This window comes from Nyctereutes procyonoides, unplaced genomic scaffold, assembly GCF_905146905.1.
Source record: "Nyctereutes procyonoides isolate TBG_1078 unplaced genomic scaffold, NYPRO_anot_genome, whole genome shotgun sequence".
NCBI classification, from domain to species: Eukaryota; Metazoa; Chordata; class Mammalia; order Carnivora; family Canidae; genus Nyctereutes; species Nyctereutes procyonoides.
In genome coordinates, this window is record NW_026575139.1 from 38804573 (window position 1) to 38826515 (window position 21943).

The window sequence follows — 21943 nt, forward strand, 5'->3', positions numbered from 1 at the left end:
TAAAGAAATTTTGCCTCCACCTAAAAATCACTATTTTCTTAACTCAGATGAGGATCATGACCGCAATTATTATACAAGACAGAATATAGCATTCAGCATGGAAACAGTACAAAGAAAGTGTGATGGAGTCAAGTGCATTCTAATAAATGATACATTAAGAAGCAATGTGTTGGTGCATACCTGTAACTGTGTCAAATTGCTGAGATAGTGACTTAGGAGCACATTTTTGACCCAAAGACCCCACATTAGTGGCAGGTGGCTGCATAGAGACAGAACGCCCCAGGAAGATGTTCTCTGCTGCTGCTGTCAGCCCAGGCCTTTGTCCCTCACTAAGCTCACCTGCACTGTTTTCCAAGTCCTATGGAAGGCAGAAACAATTGCTAAAAACATCATATTAAATTCAAGTCAAAACAGCAAAAATTAGTCAAATATCATGATCCATGACACTTGGCTACTTGAAAGATATTTTAGAAAGTACTTATTATGATGCCACACTCACACTAATGAAAGTCTTAAAAAGTTAGTTCAATCAGGCATCTAGCAATTGGCTTTGTTACTAATGTTTTATGAAGATAAGTAACCATTATCTATTTTTCCAACTCCAAATTCAATAGCAAAACATCTAAGAAAAATTTTATGATTTAAACTAAATGCTGGCACACATTACATATGATTCATACAGCCTCAAATAAAAATTACAGAAAATTTATCTTTCATTCTCCATTAATAAAAACTGCCTGAACTTCCTAGAGTGAACTTTATAGTTAAACAAGTATGATGAGGAAAATATACCTTACGTGACATAAACATTACCCCTATCCAAATAACTACATTTTTATAAGTATATAAGTGGAAGAAGACTACTTTCACCATATTTAATAAAGCTTTTTTACCTGGGAAAGTATACAAGTACAAATATATTTCTTTATCAAATACACAAAATCTAAAAACTAAAAAGAAAATTATGATTTCTATTTTCTTTCTGTATTAAAAATTATATATCTGATCACTACCACATTTTGTGACTTAGAAATATTGAGTTTACTAATCCAGAACTGAATAAAAATTCTATTATCTGAACATTCTCGTGTTTCTCATTTAAATGGGATTTAATTTCAACGAAGTGTTTTTACTAGGGTATATGAAGAAATCACTGCTGAAACATCTTTGATGGCTCTGTTGAGCTACAAAATAAAATCCAACTTCTTAGCTCAACATTCAAGATTTTCTAAAATTTCCCCAAATTCTTCTATCTCCTCTAAGTCCCTAATCTGACTTTTCTTTAGGAATGTTAATTACTTCAACAGCCTTTAAATAGAAAAAGATTGTTTTGCAATTAAAATAAAACCTTTGGAGACTCTTAAGTAAAGTTCAGAATGATGGCAGATACATTTTCCCTAGAAATTAATTAGGAATATTTCACAGTGCTTCTATTACTCTGCCACCACTATATAAAATGTTGTGCAATAAATAGTACCTTCTCTATTGTGAATCAGTTTTCCAGGGTACTTGTAATTGTTGAGCTATTTAACACCTTAATATGCTATGACTCTATTGAAGCCTTGGCTTGCCTACTCACAAAATGTTCTCATACTCATAAGGATCATTGATCTTGGTAACAACCCAGACTGCAGACACTGGTACTATATGTCTGGCATATAGTAGAAATTCAATAAATGGTTGAGAAAGAAAGAATGAATGAATAATCCTCACAAATCATTTAAAAGGGCTTCAGTTTTTCTCAACTGTAGATCAAAAGGGCTGGAACAGATGGCCTAAATTCCTTTCAACTGTAAAACTCTAAAGTTTGCACTTCAGGTTAAAGTCACTAAAAGGTTGACCCCTGAATAAGTTGAAGAATTAGCATGCTTTCACTAAAAGTAGGAATATTTTGTTATTTTTCCTGTATTTAGATCAAACCAAAAGAAAACAAAAATCATTAAGGTTAATAAGTACCTCTGAATGGTAGGCTGCTTGCGGTGAAACCAAAGAGTCCTGGTTTTCTTTAGCAAGAAGAGAAAGAATTGCATCTGCATGAATTTTTTTATGGGGAATCCTCATTACTTGTCCTTCACTGGGAGGATCATCATCCTGAATGAAATATAGGGACAATTAATGTAACCAAAAATTCTAAGAAACAATTGCATTTTTCTTGATTTATGATTAATAAAACATGAGACCACCATGAAAATAGTCTTATTAACACTTTATGGAAAGAAGGTAGACTGTATTTTCATCTAGTTCTCATTTTCATTTGACAACTAACAACTCCTTACTTTGCCTCAAAAAGAAACAACAGCATAGAATAATTTGGTTACAGTTAAACTGGACATTTATTATAATAAACATGGAAACTGGACCCTGTATCCCAAGTGATTGACTTATAACGATTTATAAATGTTTTATATAGGGCCATCAAGTTTTTGGCTCATACAGTTTCCTGCTTCATATTTATGCAGCACCTAAAACACCACCACAGTGTGGTGATGGGGGCAGAGCACTGTAGGGATGCTGCATCCTGCACTGCAGGCTAAAATGAAAAACTGCAGAAATATGTTAAGGCACCTATAATTACTGTTAGAGAAGTAACTATTCCATTAAAATCTTATCAAAAAAAATCTCTTTAATGCATTATTTTATAACCCTGTATATATACAGTAAAGCGAATTGGTTTTAACAAATTTCATTACTTGCATATGTTAATTTCCAGATTCAGAATCTTTATACTATTAAGGATATTTAATATATGCTATGTAGCCTCCAAAGCTGTTTGTGGACTTGAGAAATGCTTCACCACGAGCACCCAGCTGCTTGTAACTTCAGCTTTAGGATTCAGATAGCCCCACACAGAACTCAAAATTTAGAGTTATTAGCTTAAAATGAAAGGAAAAGGTACCATGTATCTATGCAAAGAGAGTTGCATATCTGTCACTGAATAGCTATGTGACATGGACAAATCATTTAACCTCACTCAACAGCTGTAAAATGAGTAGTCACATATAACAAAGGATGCACATGAGAACACTGGGAACTTTTTCAAAATATATAGGTCTAGGCTTCTAACCACTCATACACAACAGCATACAACTCTCATGATCTGCTGAATCCTCACATCAGAGGATGGAACCAGGATACATATTTTTTTAAGGTTCCACTAGTGAATTTAATATACAGTCCTATTTACATCACTTCAAGTGGTTGCTTTTTTTTTTTTTTTTAAGATTTCATTTATTTCTTTCAGAGAGAGAGCGCGCACACAGAGGAAGAGGGAGAGGGAGAAATAGACTCCCCACTGAGCAGAGAGCCCAATGCCTGGCTTGATCCCAGGACGCTGGGATCATGACCTAAGCTGAAGGCAGATATTTAACTGACTGAGCTACCTACGCACCCCGCAACTAGTTGCTTTAAAGGAACTTCTAGCATTATGATCATAAAGGGATAGAATGAAGTGATTTTTCCAAAATACACCAATCTCTTTCTGTTTTCATCATGATCGTGTATAATGATACAAATGGAAAGATAATAACACCAGCAGACTTTACTTTTAGATTTACCTAACCCCTTGAAACTACTAAAAAATGGACAAAGTATGTGAAAAATTGCATTTTAAGACACAGGACATCAGGTAACGAAAAACAGTGATCCCTGAGAGATGGCAACAAATTAGGAGCACCCTGGGACTGCTCCCACTGACCGCCTGTGGGGCTTTCCAGGTGGCAGCACAGAGGGAAAATCCAGGCAGAGCTCAGTGGTCCCCTGAGCTAAGATGGGACTGAAACTCCAAGGAAGCCAAGACAGCTAGAGTTCATAAGACAGGCTACCAGGAAAGTAAAAGCTGCACAGGGTGAGTACTCTGGAGATCTGCAGAGGGTACCCTTTGAGCACTGAATATTGATCAGCATACACATGTGAGGAAGTCATATGAGTCTGGAGAATGGACTGGCTCCAACAGTGCCCAGGGTGTATACACTGGCTGGAGTAATAGCTGTTCCCACCAGGAAGGCTGGAAAACCACATTTAATGAGGCATTGGGTGGAGTGCCTCGAAGGGTCTTGCCTCCACAGGGGGGAACAAATAGCCATAGAGTAAGTACTGCTCTGGTCTTGCCTGATGAATCCTTTTTTTTTTTTTTTAGATTTTATTTACTTGAGAGAGAGAGCATGCGCACAAGCAGGGGAAAGGGGCAGAGGGAGAAGAAGACTCCCCAGTGAGCAGGGAGCCCAAAGCCAGACTCAATTCCAAGGTCCCAGGACCATCCATGATCTAAGCTGAAGGCAGATGCTTAAGTGACTGAGCAACCCAGGCACCCCTAATGAATCTTTAAAGCAGGACTCAAAAGGGTAAAACCATCTTCAGGTAATTTAACCATATGTCTAAGCAAAGCCCAAAACTCACTGCAGATTCCTATAATTCCTGTAAAATGTAATTCCTATAAAACATGCAAGTAAAAGCCAACACAAAATTTCAGCAGATCAAATTAAATAGCTTTTCTTAAAAAGTTTACCATATACCTACCACATATAAATTCATTCTACTCCTAAGTATTTGCCCAAGGAAATGAAAGCATATGTCCATACAAAACTTGTACACAAATGTTCACAGTTGCTTTATTTGTGATAGCCAAAACTGGAATAAACCTAAAAGTCCACTGACAGGTGAACAGACCAATTGTGGTACATCCATATAACACATTACTACTCAGCAATAAAAAGGAACAAACAGGGCAGCCCCAGTGGCACAGCGGTTTGGCGCCGCCTGCAGCCTGGCGTGTGATCCTGGAGACCCGGGACCGAGTCCCACATCAGGGTCCCTGCATGGAGCCTGCTTCTCCCTCTGTGTCTCTGCCCCTCTCTCTCTGTGTCTATGAATAAATAAAATCTTTAAAAAAAAAAAAGGAAAGGAACAAACAATGATATGCACTACAACACAGATGAATCTCAAAATAATTATGCTGAGTTAAAGCAAGCAGGGGAGGAAAAGTATACCACATGATTCCATTTCTGTTATTTTGGAAAACACAAACTATTTATAGTTACAGAAAGTAGACCAGTAATTGTGGTATACATGTGGTAGATGAGAGGACTGGTAAGAGATGAGGAGGGATTACAAAATGTCATGAGGAAACTTTGTGGAGTGCTGAATGATGTTATGTTCATTATGTTGATTGTAGTAATGGTTTTACAGATATCTACATGTCAAAAATTATCAAACTTTGGGATCCCTGAGTAGCTCAGTGGGTTTAGCGCCTGCCTTCTGCCTAGGGCATGATCCTAGAGTCCCAGGATCTGGTCCCACGTCAGGCTCCCTGCATGGAGCCTGCTTCTCCTTTTGCCTGTGTCTCTGCCTCTCTTTCTCTCTGTGTCTCTCATGAATAAATAAATAAAATCTTTAAAAAAAAATTATCAAACTTTTTAAAAAAGAGCAACAATAACAGTAATACTTAGCAAAAGCTATAGATAAATGTAGATGAAAATTGAGTACCACTACCTTCCATTGCTTAGGTGGTTAAAAATATATATATAAAGTAAAGATTTCTATTCCTTAGTAGTATTTCAAAAGATAATTCCTATTACCATTTCTGTATGATATTTATATGTGGATACATACTAACTGATATTACATATATTGTAATACTAATTAATATTACCCATGTTATAATAATTATAACTATATATATTTAATTTAAATATAAACATATATATAAATTTGTATAAATATATTTAATTATATAAATATATATTTATATGTAAGTTTTAAAGTAAGTTCCATGTCTAGCATGGAGCCCAATGTGGGGCTTGAACTTATGACCTTGAGATCAAGACCTGAGGTGAGACCAAGAGTTGGCCACTTAACTAAGCCACCCAGGTGCCCCTAATAAAAATTATATATTTATTTGAGAGAGAATGCATACAGAGTCGGGGGAGGGGCAGAGGGCGAGAGAGAGACACAAAGAGAGAGAGAGAGAATATCCTCAGGCAGACTCCCACTGAGTGCAAAATCCAATGTGGAGCTCCATCCCAGGACCCCGAGATCATGACGTGAGCCAAAATCAAGAGTCAGGCACTTAACTAACTGAACCACCCAGGAGTCCCTGTAATAATGTTTTTAAATACCAAGTTTTTCTTCCATAGAGCTAGGTAATAACTAGGAAGTGCTGATACTACTATGTCCTATTTCAGTTTCTTTTTCTTATGTTAACAAACTCAATTATTTTTAGGGCAAAGAATTACAATCCTGATTAGGGAAAAATAATACATATATCATAAGAGAGCAGGTTTAAACAGATAAAGTCCTGTCTGAAATTATATATAGGCAATCTATCCATATGATGATTTTCATTGAGCTAGATTTTCATTACATAATTACATTAACTTCATTTTTCAACTACTGGAGCCACAGAGCTTAATAATTTTATCCTTATTTCTCACATTTATGATAATGAAATGTGCATATATGATAATGAAATATGCAAGAAATTTTAAATTTCTTCATGGATATTTTATTAAATTTTATATCTATAACTCAAATATCTGAGAAAAAATCCTGATCAATGGCACCAAGTTCACTGAAGTATTCTTTATGTCAGAATTCAATATGGAGCCAGTAATTTCTTACCATTTCAAGGGCATCATGTAGAGTACTGGATAAGCTATCATTTAGGTTCATGAGATACAGTCCTCCATCTCCTAAAACTAGAAATTACATTGTAAAAATTTAGAAAACAGAAGAAACATAAATTTAGTAAATAATCTTACTATAAAGCCAGAGAACATGACATTTAAACTTATACTGTTCATAAATAATAATTCACAAGCTACTCAATTCCCACCAGCTTTTTTTAAAGTACATTTTATAACAAAGATGGGATTTGTACTTTACCTACCAGCTTGTCAGAAATTAAAAATAACTAAAGGTATCAACAGTAATTATGAAATTGAGAAAAAGACACTAATACTACTAGTATTACTAGTATTAGTATTTAATAGATGTATTTAATGCTATATATTATTGATGTATTTAAAAATTGATTAAAGTTAAAACTGATTAACCTTTCTAAAGAACATGTTGACAATGTATCATGTATTAAAGGTATGTATGTATTAAAGGTGCATATTCTGATTCAGCAATTCCACCTCTAGGCATGTATTCTAAGGAATTTATCAGATAGGTACACAAAGTGTGTGTGTAAGAATAGTCACTGGAGAATTACGTATAGTATGGAAATACTGAAAGCAATCTACATGCTAACCACTATGGCATTGTTTTGATAGACCACACTCAACTAAAAAAATGAGGTACAGCTATATGTATTGCTATAGAAAGATGTCCACAATATATTATTAGGTAAAAAAAAAAAGTCTGGCTTCAAAACAAGATAGATAGATAGATATAGTATGGTCCCATTTTTTAAAGGTAAAAATACACACACATACACACACACACACGTATTTATATGCATAGAAAAAAAAAAGACTTGGAAAGGTATAACCCTAAACCATTAAGAGTTATATTATTTCTGGAAGGTGAGTTTTTTTTTTTTTTTTTTTTTGGAAGGTGAGATTTATGAGCGAGACATTAACTCTCTGAAGTTAAGGCATAGAAAAGTTAACTTGCAGAGCCCATTATTATACCATGTTTAATCCTGAAAATTAAGTAAAAAACACTTGACATAGAAAAGTAATACTTAGGAATTGTCATAATCTAGCCAGTGAAATCAATTGAAACAACTTAACTTACTCCTGGGAGCCACTTTTTGACCATAGTTAAGTAAAACCTCTCCTTCGGAGATAGGTCTATCCAGAGTCTCAGTTTCAGTGACAGTAACACCCAAGGTGCTTTCTGTTGTTGATGAATCAGAACCTGGCATCTGTGTGGGGGGAAGGGTCTTGGTGCCAATAGGAAGCAGAAGTTCTGGAGGTGCAGGCTGAGGAGGGAAATCCACAGTCTCAGGCTCTTCATCCTTGGCCACAGACATTACACTAAGAAGAAAAAGACATGTTTTGAACTTATTAGGTCACTAAAGGCCTATATTAATTTTTATATTTAAAAAAAACAGATTCAAAGGCCCCCTTACCAAAGTATTTCTATAATCTGCACTACTATAATTACCATACTACTATACTACATATACCATACTATAATTGTTTTCATGCTTTAATCACAGACCATCTTAAAAGTTCTACCATCTCTAAAATAAATCTGTATGGTAATAGAAAAGTTAACTGATCATTGTAAATGAAGATTCGCTCTGGGGAAAAATGATTTTCTATATGACTAACAATATTATAACAATATATTTTAATCTGTTCCACAAAAAATGTTTTAAAAAATAATTGAAGGCACAAATAAATTTGGTGAAAATCTTAAAAACTTGAAGTTTATGAAACTTCTTTCTACTAAGCTTGTGGTTTATAAAGCTTCAACATTTCTAATGTTTTCAATAGATCATATATGTCAACTTAAGATGAAATACAGGTACTGAAAGTGAGTATGTTATTTACATAGCTCTTGGGTGAAGTTCTTCTTGAGGAGAGTTAGGATTCTCCTCTTCCAGTGGCAGGTCTCCATCACTCCATGGCTTAGGAAGCTCTGGGCCTGCGAGCTTCAATTTATCAATGGAAATCTCTGACAAACTTGGGGAAAGAGCTGCTGCAGGAGGAGGGGTAGTAACAGGGGTAACCACTGGAGTAGTAACAAGTGTGATGGCAGGCACCTCATTTCCTAAAGATTTGTTGTTTAAAAAAGAAATTAAAAGATAAAAGTCAATAAACAACTCCATAGGAAGGCAAGATATGTTGTTTCAGGAATCTCTCAACATTTTGGCATATAAAATAATCACTAACAATAATAATAATGGCCATTAATGGGAAAATTCTCAAATTAATTTAGTAAAGTATAAGAAAATCTTGAAAAGACCTATCATTTTTATACTGCCATGAAGTTAAAAGTAGTCTAAGTGTTTATCAGATCATATACTTTTTTTAAGATGCTTTATTTTTTTCAAGTAATCTCTACGCCCCATATGGGGCTCAAACTCACAACCCTGAGATCAAGAGTCACATGGTCTCCTGGCTGAGACATCCAAGGCACCCCTAGATCATATACTTTAAAAAATGGCAACCAATTTCTTAGTTTTCTTGCCAGAAAAAATGATTTACTGAAACCTAATAAGCAACAGGTATATGTGTATTAATCTACAAAACACCTTGTGAAATAAACCATGAAATCTTATTGATACAGATTAAAACTGATATATAGAAATTAGGTTTCTACCTTTTTCAGCAAGTATTTCTTTCTCAGGAATACTTAAATCATGATCTGAATCACAGGGAGAAGAATCTGGAGTTTTTACTAACACACGCTCCTTAGGAGGTGATGAAGGTGAGCGAGGAGGAGTTGGCTGTGGGGTAGCCACTGGGGTACATATTCTTGCCTAAAATAAAAAAAAAACAAGATATCATGATTATTTATTTATTGATATTATCAATAAGATATTATCATCACCAAAATAAGGGTAATGTAAAACAATGAAATGAGCTCATTCAGAGATTACAGAGAATTTAAATGAATGGGAAAGAAATGGAGCCCTTCCTTGAACTTCTAGCTGTTAGTTTCAAGACTAGCCTGCAGAGAGCCTCAGGCTATTGAAATAGCTCTGCCTCTGAAGTAGGCCCCAAAGAAACCTAAGGCTCCCTCTCCTAATACAGAGAGGAAGATACAGTGAATATACAGCTGAAGATCAAATGCAAACACAAGCTGGGTAAGCCATGTAACAGAAAGGAAACATTTTAACTGACAAGATATCAAAGAGTAGCCTTTTAGCACAAAAGAACAGAGCTTGCAAAAAGCAAGAAAGGATAAGAAAAAGCAAATGGGGGATAAAATGAAGATAATATGGAATGGAAAGTACAGACGAAGAAAAAAGTAAACATTTTAAAATAGATTTGCTAAACAGAAATTATTCAAAGGAGTCAAAATTCAAAAAGGTACATAAGAACAATAGTGCAAATTAAGTTTCATTTCCTAACCATGTCCTATCTACCTAGTTCCATTCCCATCATCAAACATAATTTTGACTGAATGCATTTCATATGTGTATAGATTATCTGTGGGATAACTTCCTAAAAGTGGGACAGCTTGGTTAATGGGTTAATTGCATTTTTTATTTGAATATATATTGTCAAATTTCACTCTGCAGGGTTATATTTTTGTACACTAACCACAAAAAGATATGAGAATTCCCATTTCCCCAAGGTTTTCTATACAATGCCATCAAACTTCTAGTGTTTTACCATCTAATCAGTAAAAATGAGGTTTCAGTGATTTTTTTCTTATTATCAGTGATATTGACCATCTTTTTATATGTATTTGGGTCATTTGTGTTTCTTTTTTGTGTGTGAATTGTCTAGACATGTCTTTTACCTATTTTTCAAATTATTGTCTTTTTCTCCTCATTCTAAAACATCATAGACAGGAGGGTAATTAGCCTTTATTCTGTATTATGAGTTGAAAATTGACATGCAGGGATCCCTGGGTGGCGCGGCGGTTTGGCGCCTGCCTTTGGGCCCAGGGCGTGATCCTGGAGACCCAGGATCGAATCCCACCTCGGGTTCCCGGTGCATGGAGCCTGCTTCTCCCTCTGCCTATGTCTCTGCCTCTCTCTCTCTCTCTCTCTCTCTCTCTCTCTGTGTAACTATCATAAATAAAAATTTAAAAAAAATTAAAAAAAAAAAGAAAATTGACATGCAATATAAAAACCATGAAGCATATTAGAAATCCTACAGCACTGGTTAATAATTAGCATGTACTTAGCCTTTATTTTTTTTCTCTTGACGTCATAAAACTATAGCATAAGAGCACTGTTTTCAAATATAATGCTACTGACCATCATCATGAGAGGATCTGAAGGTATTCTAAATAGTTTTGGTAATGGATGATAATGATAAACAATTAGCTATTAAGTACCAAATTCTAGGCATTAGATTAAGCTCTTTTCATTCATCATCTCACTATATCGTCCACAAAATCTTGGCTAAGAAGATAACAGTATCATAAAGATGTCAATCTCTCCAAATTAAACCAATCAAAATTGGATCAATTCCCATAAAAATCCCAACAAAATCTTTCACAGCACTTGAAAACTAAATTTTAATGTATACTTCGAAGACCAAAGGGCCATGAAAAATCATGACAATTCTGAAGATAATGAACAATATGGCAGTGGGAGAAGGGAGCTTCCCCTCCTACATACTCCGTAAGCAGATTTTGGTAAAGTCCTGGTTATTTAAACTCTATGTATTTTCTCTATTATACATATGAAACTAAAGCAACAGACCTGAAGGTACAAATTCACATCTTCCCCACTCCCAAGTCCATCCTCTCAATCTTAATAATTGTATTTTCCTACATTTTCTCATGTAGAATGAGAAAGTATATGTAGAATATATGGAGTATATGGATAGGAAACATACCAACATTAATTAGCACAGAGAAAGCCACAACCCTGAAAACATCTGCACTGCATGCATGACCAATGAGCTAAAAAAAGCACAGGCCAAAACTATGTACCTAGTCTCTGGCACACTAATCACATCATGCCAATTACATTATACCAACCGCCATAAAATTCAAATATGTAACTTTATGTTTATACTTCAAATGAGGCAGTTTAACTGTTTCACCTATGTAAAATGATGCCCTCATGATCTATAGAATCAGAAGTGTCTACAAAGGTTTAAACAGTTGGTAGTAGTAGAGAGTCTATTTTGATTTTGTATAATTCCATGTTCCTATAATAGATTAGAAACTACTTAGCATAATAAGGCTGATGAAACAAATAACAAAAGTGCCTAATATACATTTTCTTTTAAAGATTAAAAATAGCAGTTTATATGACAACCAAAAGCAATGTGTGAACCCTGGCTGTCTCTTGAATTAAAAAAAAAATCTATAAAGGATATTTTTAGAATAATAGGGAAACTTGAATATGGACTCTATATTACATAGTATTATATAATATTAAAATATATTATGTTATGTAGTATTATTATATAGTATTAACATCAATGTTATATAGTATTAACATATCAATGTTAACTTTCTTCAAGAGTATGATGATGGCATTTCATTATGTAATAAAGTATCTTGTTCTTAGGAGATACTGTTGATGCTTTCAAAAAGTGAAGTGTCATGATATTTGCAACTTTCAAATGATTTTTAAAGAATATATAACATATAAAGACATAAATTATGTCAAAAAGTTATCAATTGGTGAGTATTAGATAAAGGGCATACAGATATTGTGCTATGCTTTCAACTTTTCTACAGATTTAAAAGTTTTTAAAGTAAAATGCTGGGGAAAATATTACTATAATAACATTGCAACAAAAGATCAATCTTCTCCATAAACTATGACCTTATTATGATACCTAATTTAAAATTTATTCATCTTACTGTTTTTTAATAAATGTATCAAAAATTCCCTAAGTCATGAAAGGAGAGTCACTCCTACCGGCAAGTGTGTGTTGCTTATTGAAACATCCCCAGAAACACTTGTAGCAATAGGACCTTGATTCTTTGCTTCTCTGTCACCCAGCATGACAGCAATGGTCTCAGCAAGAGCTTCATTCACAAAATGGCTAATCATGTCTGAATTCACAGGAACCCCAGCATCAACAAAAAGCTGGAGGGCACCACCGCTTGTTCCTTCCACTAAAAAAAATATGAAAGAATTTCAGAATAAGTGTGCAAGAAACATGTCGACAATCCAAATTTTAATTCTTAAAATTTTAGAGATGCAAACATATGTATATAAAGGAGTAGGAGGAAGAATAAAAATGAAAATACAAAATTACTTATTACAAAAGAGAATAAGATGATAAGTTACATAATGAACACCCTCTTTAACAAACCATAAAGGAGAGGAAAACACCCAGATGAAAATTTTACTTAAAAGCCTTCTTCCCTACCACTTCAGAATTTAGTGATAACAAGGATTTGCAACCCCATAAAGTTCTCATCTGAAAACAACCCACATTTCCAACAGGAAACTCCATGACAGATCTTAATCAAAACACAAAGACATGAGGGCACCTGGGTGGCTCAGGACTGGTTGAGTGTCTACCTTCAGGTCAGATCATTGTTCCAGAGTCCTGGGATCCAGCCCAGTGTTGGGCTATCTGTTCAGTGGGAAGCCTGCTTCTCCCTCTCCTTTTGCCCTTTCCCCCTAATTATGCACTCACTCTCTCTCTCTAATAAATAAAATGTTTTAAATAAATAGATAAATAACAAAACAAAAAGACCCAATGACTGTGGGGGTTTTAGAGAAATAGTAGCTACTTCATAAATATGAAGAACAAACCTTCCTTCCTTCCAGTTTCAGATACATCCATTACTAACAACAGGCTATTCCTACTCAAACTTTAATAGTAGTTTACATGCTTGATATCAGAAGCTATATAGGTATATGAATATTCCAAATAGATTATCATTTTTATTCAGAATAAATAAAGAGCTTTTACAACTCAAAAATAGGAAGATACAAACTTCAATTTAAAAATGAGCAAAAGATTTAAAAGGACATTTCATCAAAGTAACTGTACAGGTAGCAAATAAGCATATGAAAAAAATGTACATCATTAGTTATTAGGGAAACATAAATAATGAGTTACCTCCACATGTTCACAGAATGTCTATAATTAAAAACACTGATAACACCAAGTGCTGGTGAGGATGTAGAGCAACTAAACAATTGGAGCTCTCATACACTGCTGGTTGGGAATGTAAAATAGAACAGCCTCTCTAAAAACACTTGGCAGTTTCTTATAAAGTTAAATATCTATTTACCATATGACCAAGAGAAATTAGAAGCTATATCTAAAAGATTTGCTTGAAAATATCCATATTATAGCTTTATTTATAATAGCCCCAAACTAAAATGCTACAAATTTCCATCGACTGGTAAATTGGTTAACAAATTATGATATATCCATATGATTAATATTACTACATGTACAAAACATGATTGCCAAAGTTTTATGCTAAATAAAGGCAGACACAAAAGGCTACATACCATATGACTACATATGTATAAAATTCTGGTAAGGGCAAAAATACAGTAACAGAAAGCCCATCAGTGGTTGTTAGAGACCAGTAGCATGGGACGGGGTGAGGAACTAACTACAAAGTGACATGAGTGAACTTTTCGGAACGATGCAAGTGTTTTTCTAGATCATGATTGTGTGGCTAATGCACAGTTGTGTTAATTTATCAAAACTCATCAAACTATACACTTAGAATTGGTAAATTTTATGGCAAGTAAACTATACCTCAAAAAAGCTGATGGAAAAGAAGGGGGAAGAAAAGAAAAGAGAGGGAGGAAGAAAAGGAAGAAGAGGAAGGGAAGAAAACAGAAGAGGAACAGGAGACAGGATGAGAAGAGAACTATATGGGTTCCATAAAGAGGTTCATTCTTCCATTCAGTGAATACCTAGTCTCCTTAGGTGTCAAAGTCTAGGCACTAAAAGGGAAACATCCATAATCTGGAGTGATTTATAGTCTAATGAGACAAATATATCAGCCAACTGGAATCCAATCTGATAGTTACAGTAACAAAGATATATACAAAGTACTATGGAAAATAATAGTAAATTTGGGGTGGGAGGGATAGAATAATCTGAATGCTACAGTATGAAATAAGGAGGTGAGAGAAAACTTACCTCTACTACAGAGAACAACAGGGAAATGATATTGGAAGTAAGAGTTTATCTTTTGTCAGCTGAGGGACTATTTGATCCCTAAAATACAGAAATCCATGACTTGAAGGTTTTATCTTTTTTTTTTTTTTAAGATTTACTTATTTATTTGAGAGAGAGAACGTGCATGTGCGCACACATGTGAATGGGGGGAGGGGCGGGGGGGGGAGAATCTCAAGCAGACTCCCCACTAAGCACAGAGCCTGACAAGAGACTCTATCCTACAACCCATGAGATGATGACCTGAGCCAAAATCAAGAGTCAAATGCTGAACCAACTGAACCACCCAGCAGCACTCCAAGGTTCTTGTTTTTGTTTTTAAAGATTTTACTTATTTATTCATGAGAGACAGAGAGAAAGAGAGGCAGAGACATGGGCAGAGGGAGAAGCAGGCTCCATGTAGGGAGCCCGATGTGGGACTCAATCCTGGAACTCCAGGATCATGCCCTGAGCTAAAGGCAGATGTCCAACCACTGAGCCTCCCAGGTGTCCCAGCACTCCAAGGTTTTATCTTTTAACAAAAAAAGTAAAAGATTGCATTTCACTTACCAACATCAGAAGTCAATGATTCACTTGCCTCACTGACTGAAGCACTAACATTAGGTATGGTCTGCTGTTGGACTGGAAAGAGCCCAGAGATAATTCTTGACATTATTTCTTGTTCTACCCTGGGGAATAAAAGATGAGGATTCTGAAATTTGATTAAATTATACATATATAAAGTGTAGCACTGGGTGTTATTCTGTATGTTGGCAAATTGAACACCAATAAAAAATAAATTTATTATTAAAAAAATGTATAAAGTGTTAGAAATAACACATGTAAAAATAAATTTTACCCATGGACAGAAACATTTATGAGTGAAAGCAGTAATTCTGAAGGTTGAATCTGAAAAGAAGAAATAAATGTATCTCCCAGCGAAATAAACAACACAAAACAGAATCTCCATGTGGGAGACAGATTTAAAAAACTTTCAGATTAGTCTAATGAAAAGTTTAGCAGACCTCTAAATTCATAATAAGGTTGAGGTCAAAGATTATCTGACATATAATGTGCCTAAAATGTTAGGTTCCCTACTCTGAAGGCACCCATATAAAAGCACACAAGATCAGAGTTAGAAAAGAAGTCCAATTGCCTTCTCTTCAAAGAAATAAATATAGAGACTGCAATACAGGTAGTTTTCCTCTTAAAAAGGAAAGGCAATTTATTTCCAAGGTCATTTTTAGGAAATGAAAGAGGAAGGAAAAGAGGAACACAATAGATCACTTCTGTACATTTCTTTAGAGCACCTTAGAGGGCTGATGAAAAATTATTATTATATACATATAAGATAGTCATTATAGAGAAATTAGAAAATATATGTTAAAAAAAAAGAGGGGATCCCTGGGTAGCTCAGTGGTTTAGCGCCTGCCTTTGGCCCAGGGCATGATCCTGGAGTTCTGGGATCAAGTCCCACATTGGGCTCCTTGCAAGGAGACTGCTTATCCCTCTGCCTATGTCTCTGCCTCTCTCTCTCTCTCTCTCTGTGTGTGTGTGTGTTTCTCATGAATAAATAAATAAAATCTTTAAAAAATAAAAAAATAAAAAATAAAAGATAAGGCTCCACAATATTCCAGACTCAGGGATAAACACAACTAACAATTTGGTATATGTTATTCAAATTTTTTCCTATGCACATTTATTTTTGTTTTTGGTTTATTTTGTTGTTGTTTTAAAGATTCCATTTATTTATTCATGAGAGACAGAGCGAGAGAGAGAGAGAGAGACAGAGACAGAGACAGAAGCAGGCTTAAGCAGGGAGCCTGACATGGGACTCCATCCCAAGTCTCCAGGATCACGCCCTGGGCTAAAGGTGGCGCTAAACCACTGAGCCACCCCCAGGCTGCCCCTATTTTTTTTTTTTAAAGATAGAGAGTACACATGGGAGCAGGGGTAGGGGGCAGAGACAGGTAGAGGGACAGGGGGAGAGGGAACCTTACATAGGTTCCCATGCCCAACACAAAGTCCACATGGGGCTCGATCTCACAAGCCTGAGATCATGATCTGAGCTGAAATCCAGAGTTAGACAGTTAACCAACTGAGCCACCCATGTGCCCCTGCACACTTATTTTTGAGTGAGTTCTTGTAATTATCTCTCTTTCAACATCATTAAATATTTATAAATATTATTCAACATCATTAAATATTCTTCTAAGTTTAATCTTGGTAACTATTACTATTCAGCTTAGTTTATTCCATAACTTCCTTAAGGCTTTTCACTGGTAAAAACAGGGATAAAACAGTTTCACGAGTTGATAGAAGTAACAAGCAGAACAATGCCTTGTTTATAGTAAGCATTGTATGTGCTAAGTAGTCTGTGACTGAGCAGCAGAACCATAATTATTTCCTTAGGAATTCTGGAAGAGCCTCAGTGTCCATCGAAAGATGAATGGATAAAGAAGATGGTTTATGTATACAATGGAATATTACTCAGCCATTAGAAATGACAAATACCCACCATTTGCTTCAACGTGGATGGAACTGGAGGGTATTGTGCTGAGTGAAGTAAGTCAATCGGAGAAGGACAAACATTATATGGTCTCATTCATTTGGGGAATATAAATAATAGTGAAAGGGAATATAAGGGAAGGGAGAAGAAGTGTGTGGGAAATATCAGAAAGGGAGACAGAACATGAAAGACTCCTAACTCTGGGAAACGAACTAGGGGTGGTGGAAGGAGAGGAGGGCGGGGGGTGGGAGTGAATGGGTGACGGGCACTGAGGGGGGCACTTGATGGGATGAGCACTGGGTGTTATTCTGTAAGTTGGCAAATTGAACACCAATAAAAAATAAATTTATTATTAAAAAAAGGAATTCTGGAAGTGAATCACTGGATTAAAGAATATGTATATTTTTAAAAAAGAATATGTACATTTTCAAGACTTTTGTTACTTAATAACAGCCTCTTTTGTCATAATAGTCTAAATACAAATATTCAAGGAAAGAAACAATACTTTCAACAACCAGTTAAACCTTCATATCATGTCAAATAGTTTCCAGTGACTGTAGCAAAGGAAAAGTTTAATCAACAAAAGGAGACAAGGAAGATTTTCAACTAAAACTTAATATTTTGTTTACATCTGCTACTATGATTCTCTTCACACCAATACCACTGTAAACTCACCACTGAATTAAGCTATTTTCCAATGTTTCTTTTCTCTGAATTACTTTATCCAGAGTATCAGTAGTGGGCTGAAAAGTAGAAGCAACTGGAGGAAATGGTGGACCATTGTATTTTGTAGAAACAACTTTAACACTTCTGTTAAACTCCAGAATTGGTTCAGAGTATTCTGGAATTTCATCACGTTTTTCCTCTTCCTGGTAATGATAAAAACAAAACTATTATATTCATGTACCTGTTTAGCATTTACTGAGTGACAAGTATAGGCAGGGAACTTAGGTCGGTAAATTAACCAACACTTCTACACTAATCAAGAGCATTTATTATTAGGTAGCATCATGTTATTTATAATATACACATTTGTCATACAAATTGCATTGAAGAAACCCTAATTATACAATTATTTTGTCTTTTTAAACCCAATGTTCATTTTAAGAAGTGATAAAACAAACTAGGTATCTCGGTTATTCCTGCATAAAACATTAACATTTCCCTCTAGAAATTTATTAACCTAATTTATTATAATAAAACTGATGTTTCCAAATATCACTGCTTCTTCTTTCTGAATCTATAACTTACATTTACATATGCAGTTAGGTTATCTTATACATTATTTGTACCATCATATCATGATCAAAGGAGATGTTTTTGAAATTTTTAAACTTTTCATCATGAAAATATCACATATGTTTAAAAGCAAACAAAATAGTGCTCATATACTATATCAGTTATGTATAAAATGATACATATCCCATATACCTGTTCCCCAGCTTTAACAATTACCAACTCATGCCTAACTTATCTATCTTCCTCTTATCCACTTTACCCTTCACATACAATTTTGAAATAAATCAGATATCATTCTACCTGTAAATAATTTTGTATCTATCTCAAAAAAAATAGGACTTTAAAAATTATAACTTGGTTAATATGCTCCCATCACAAAATGAACTCCACAGTAAGTGCCAGAGCCAGGGTAGGAATACTTGGCTTTGAACTCCAAATCATTTGCTATTTCTAAAACTGTTTCTTTCACTTGTACAGTGGGAAAAAGAAGGTGTCAAGTATCTTTGCTAGGCATTAGAAATATAAAGATAAATAACATTCTTGCCTCTGAAACACTCATGTGGAGTTCACATGAGAACACCAGTAAACAAAAAATTGTAATATATTGCATATCTCTTAATATTCTAAAATAGGTTTTGATTTTATGATAAAAAAAACTGGTCTTAGCTCTGAAAGTTCTGAAAGAAATATGAACAAATGTCTTGAAATTCTATTGACATTTTATTATTCAAGTAGTTTCTATGTTCTATGGTCTTTTCTCCCATCCTTTATAGTTTACTTCCTCCCATTTTCCCCCTTCTTCTATTTTACCATTTCTATCATTTCTATAGTTCATCCTGCTATACAGGCTCTCCTCTTAGGTTTTCGACCCCTCACAACTTTTTCCCTCAATATGAACTAACTTGTGATTACTGAACCCAGAAATCAAACAGACAAATGTAACAGAATAAAGAAAGGATAGACTGGAGGGAGGGAAGCCAAAGGAAATGGAAAGGAGGAAGAAAATAGGAAGCAGAGATGAGATATAGATGGGAAACAACTGATAATCATTAAGTTTCATTGAGGCAGCTAGAGGATATAAATGAAGAGAATATTGTACTATGGAATACTAACTTAGTAATTTTAAAGAAAATACAAAAAAAAAGAAAAAAAAAGAAAATATATATAGTTTAAAAAGTAAAGGGAAGTTCCTCAAAGCACTGTAACATAATATCAATGTCAGGACGCCTAGGTGGCTCAGCTGTTAAGCATCTGCCTTCGGCTCAGGGCATGATCTCGGGATCCGGGATTGACATTGGGCTTCCTGTGAGGAGCCTGCTTCTCCCTCTGCCTGTGTCTCTGCCTCTCTCTCTCTATGTCTCTCATGAATACATAAATAAATATTTTTTTAAATAAATAAATCTTAAAAAAAACCATAATATCAATGGTCAAAGCATACTCAACTGTCAGGAATAAGGCAAGGATGTCTCCTCTTACCACTCCTTTTCAACCCTGTACTAAAAGCCCTTGCTAATGTAGGTAGACAATAAAAGGAAACAAAAGGTGTTGGGAAGGAAGAAAAAACTGTCTTTGTTTGCTGAGGATATGACTGTCTATATAGAAAATTTGAAAGAACTGACCAAAAAACCTCCTAGAATAAATTATTGATTATAACAAATTCGCCAACAATGAACAAATGGAATCTGAAATTAAAAGCACAATACCATTTACATAAACACCCCCGAAAATGAAATACTTAGGTATAAATCTAATAAAATATGTACAAGAACTATTTGAGGAAAAGTACAACATTATAAAGAATAAAATCCAAGAACTAAATCAATAAAGAGATATTCTATGTTTTTTTGTTGTTGTTTTGTTTTTTTAAGAGGCAGGGGAGAGGAACAAGAGAATCTTATTAAATAAAGAGTCAGATGCTTAACCAACTGAGCCACCCATGCACCCTGAGATATTCTATGTTCTTAGATAGGAAGACTCAATATTGTCAAGATGTTGGTTGTTCCCAACTTGATCTATAGATTCAATGCAATCCCAATAAACATCTCAGCAGGTTATTATGTGGATATCAACTGACTCTAAAATTTATTTGGAGGGCAGCCCCAATGGCTCAGCGGTTTAGCATGGCCTTCAGCCCAGGGTGTGATCCTGGAGACCCAGGATCGAGTCCCGTGTCGGGCTCCCTGCATGGAGCCTGCTTCTCCCTCTGCCTGTGTCTCTGCCTCTCTCTCTCTCTCTCTCTCTGCATCTCTCATGAATAAATATAAATCTTAAAAAAAAACTAAATTTATTTGGAGAGACAAAACCAGAATAGTCAACACGACAATGAAGGAGAAAAATAAAGTTGGAGGACTGACACTATTTAACTTGAAGACTTACTATAAAGCAACTGTAATCGAGATGGTGTGGTATTGATGAAAGAACAGACAAATAGATGAATAGAACAGACTAGAGGGCCCATAATTAGAACCATAGAAATATAATCATCAACTGATCTTTGACAAAGAAGCAAGGGCAACACAATGGAACAAGGACAATCTTTTCAATGAATAGTACTGAACAACTGGACATCCACAGGCAAAAAAAAAAAAAATCAATCTAGGCATAGACCTTATACATTTCACAAAAACTAACTCAGAATGCATCAGAGACTAAATATAAAAAACAGGGCAGCCCGGTGGCTCAGCCGTTTAGCGCTGCCTTCAGCCCAGGGCGTGATCCTGGAGACCCACGGGATCAAGACCCAAGTCAGGCTCCCTGCATAGAGCCTGCTTCTCCCTCTGCCTATGTCTCTGCCTCTCTATCTCTCTCTCCTCTGTGTATTCTCATGAATAAATAAATAAAATCTTTAAAAAAAAACTATAAAAACTCTGAAGAGAACATAGGAGAAAACTGAGATGACTGTGGATATGGCAATGACTTTTTAGATAGGGGTGATCCATGGAAAGAAATAAATGATAAGCTAGACTTCATTCAAATAAAAAACTTCTGCTCTGTGAAAGACAATGTCAAGAGAATTAAAAGCCAAGACATAGACTAGGAGAAAATATGTGCCAAAAGACACAACAATAAAGAATTGTTATTCAAAATATACAAAGTACTCTTAAAATTCAACAATAGAAAACAACCCAATTTTAAAGGTAAGCCAAAAGCCTTACCAGACACCTCACCAAAAAAGATATACAGAAGGAAAATAAGCATATGCAAAAATGCTCCACATCAGATGTCATCAGGGAAATGCAAATTACAAAAAAAAAATAATGAGGGACACCTGAGTGACTCAGTAGTTGAGTGTCTACCTTTGTCTCCCAGCATGATCCTGGGTCCTGGGATTGAGTCTTGCCTCAGGCTTCCCACAGAGAGCCTGCTTCTCCCTCTGCCTATGTCTCTGCCTCTCTCATGAATAAATAAAATCTTTTTTAAAAAAATAAACAAAAAATAAAATAAAATAAAATAAAATAAAATA

At 35.0% G+C, this 21943-nt stretch overlaps 1 protein-coding gene across 6 annotated transcripts in view; it reads right to left on the bottom strand.

Moving 5' to 3' along the window:
- Positions 1 to 21943, bottom strand: part of KIAA0586 (KIAA0586 ortholog) — a 106615-nt gene that overhangs the window by 46309 nt on the left and 38363 nt on the right. For all 6 annotated transcript variants that reach the window (XR_008661710.1, XM_055304440.1, XM_055304442.1 and 3 more), the window contains exons 19-27: positions 17917 to 18110; positions 15303 to 15421; positions 12512 to 12711; positions 9274 to 9433; positions 8502 to 8721; positions 7738 to 7979; positions 6616 to 6692; positions 1957 to 2091; positions 181 to 358 (exon numbers count right to left, since the gene is read on the bottom strand). Coding sequence is in view for 5 of the 6 variants with exons in the window: in XM_055304440.1 (XP_055160415.1) it covers positions 181 to 358; positions 1957 to 2091; positions 6616 to 6692; positions 7738 to 7979; positions 8502 to 8721; positions 9274 to 9433; positions 12512 to 12711; positions 15303 to 15421; positions 17917 to 18110 (1525 nt within the window). In the remaining variant the exon portion in view is untranslated. The remainder of the gene's footprint in view (positions 1 to 180; positions 359 to 1956; positions 2092 to 6615; positions 6693 to 7737; positions 7980 to 8501; positions 8722 to 9273; positions 9434 to 12511; positions 12712 to 15302; positions 15422 to 17916; positions 18111 to 21943) is intronic.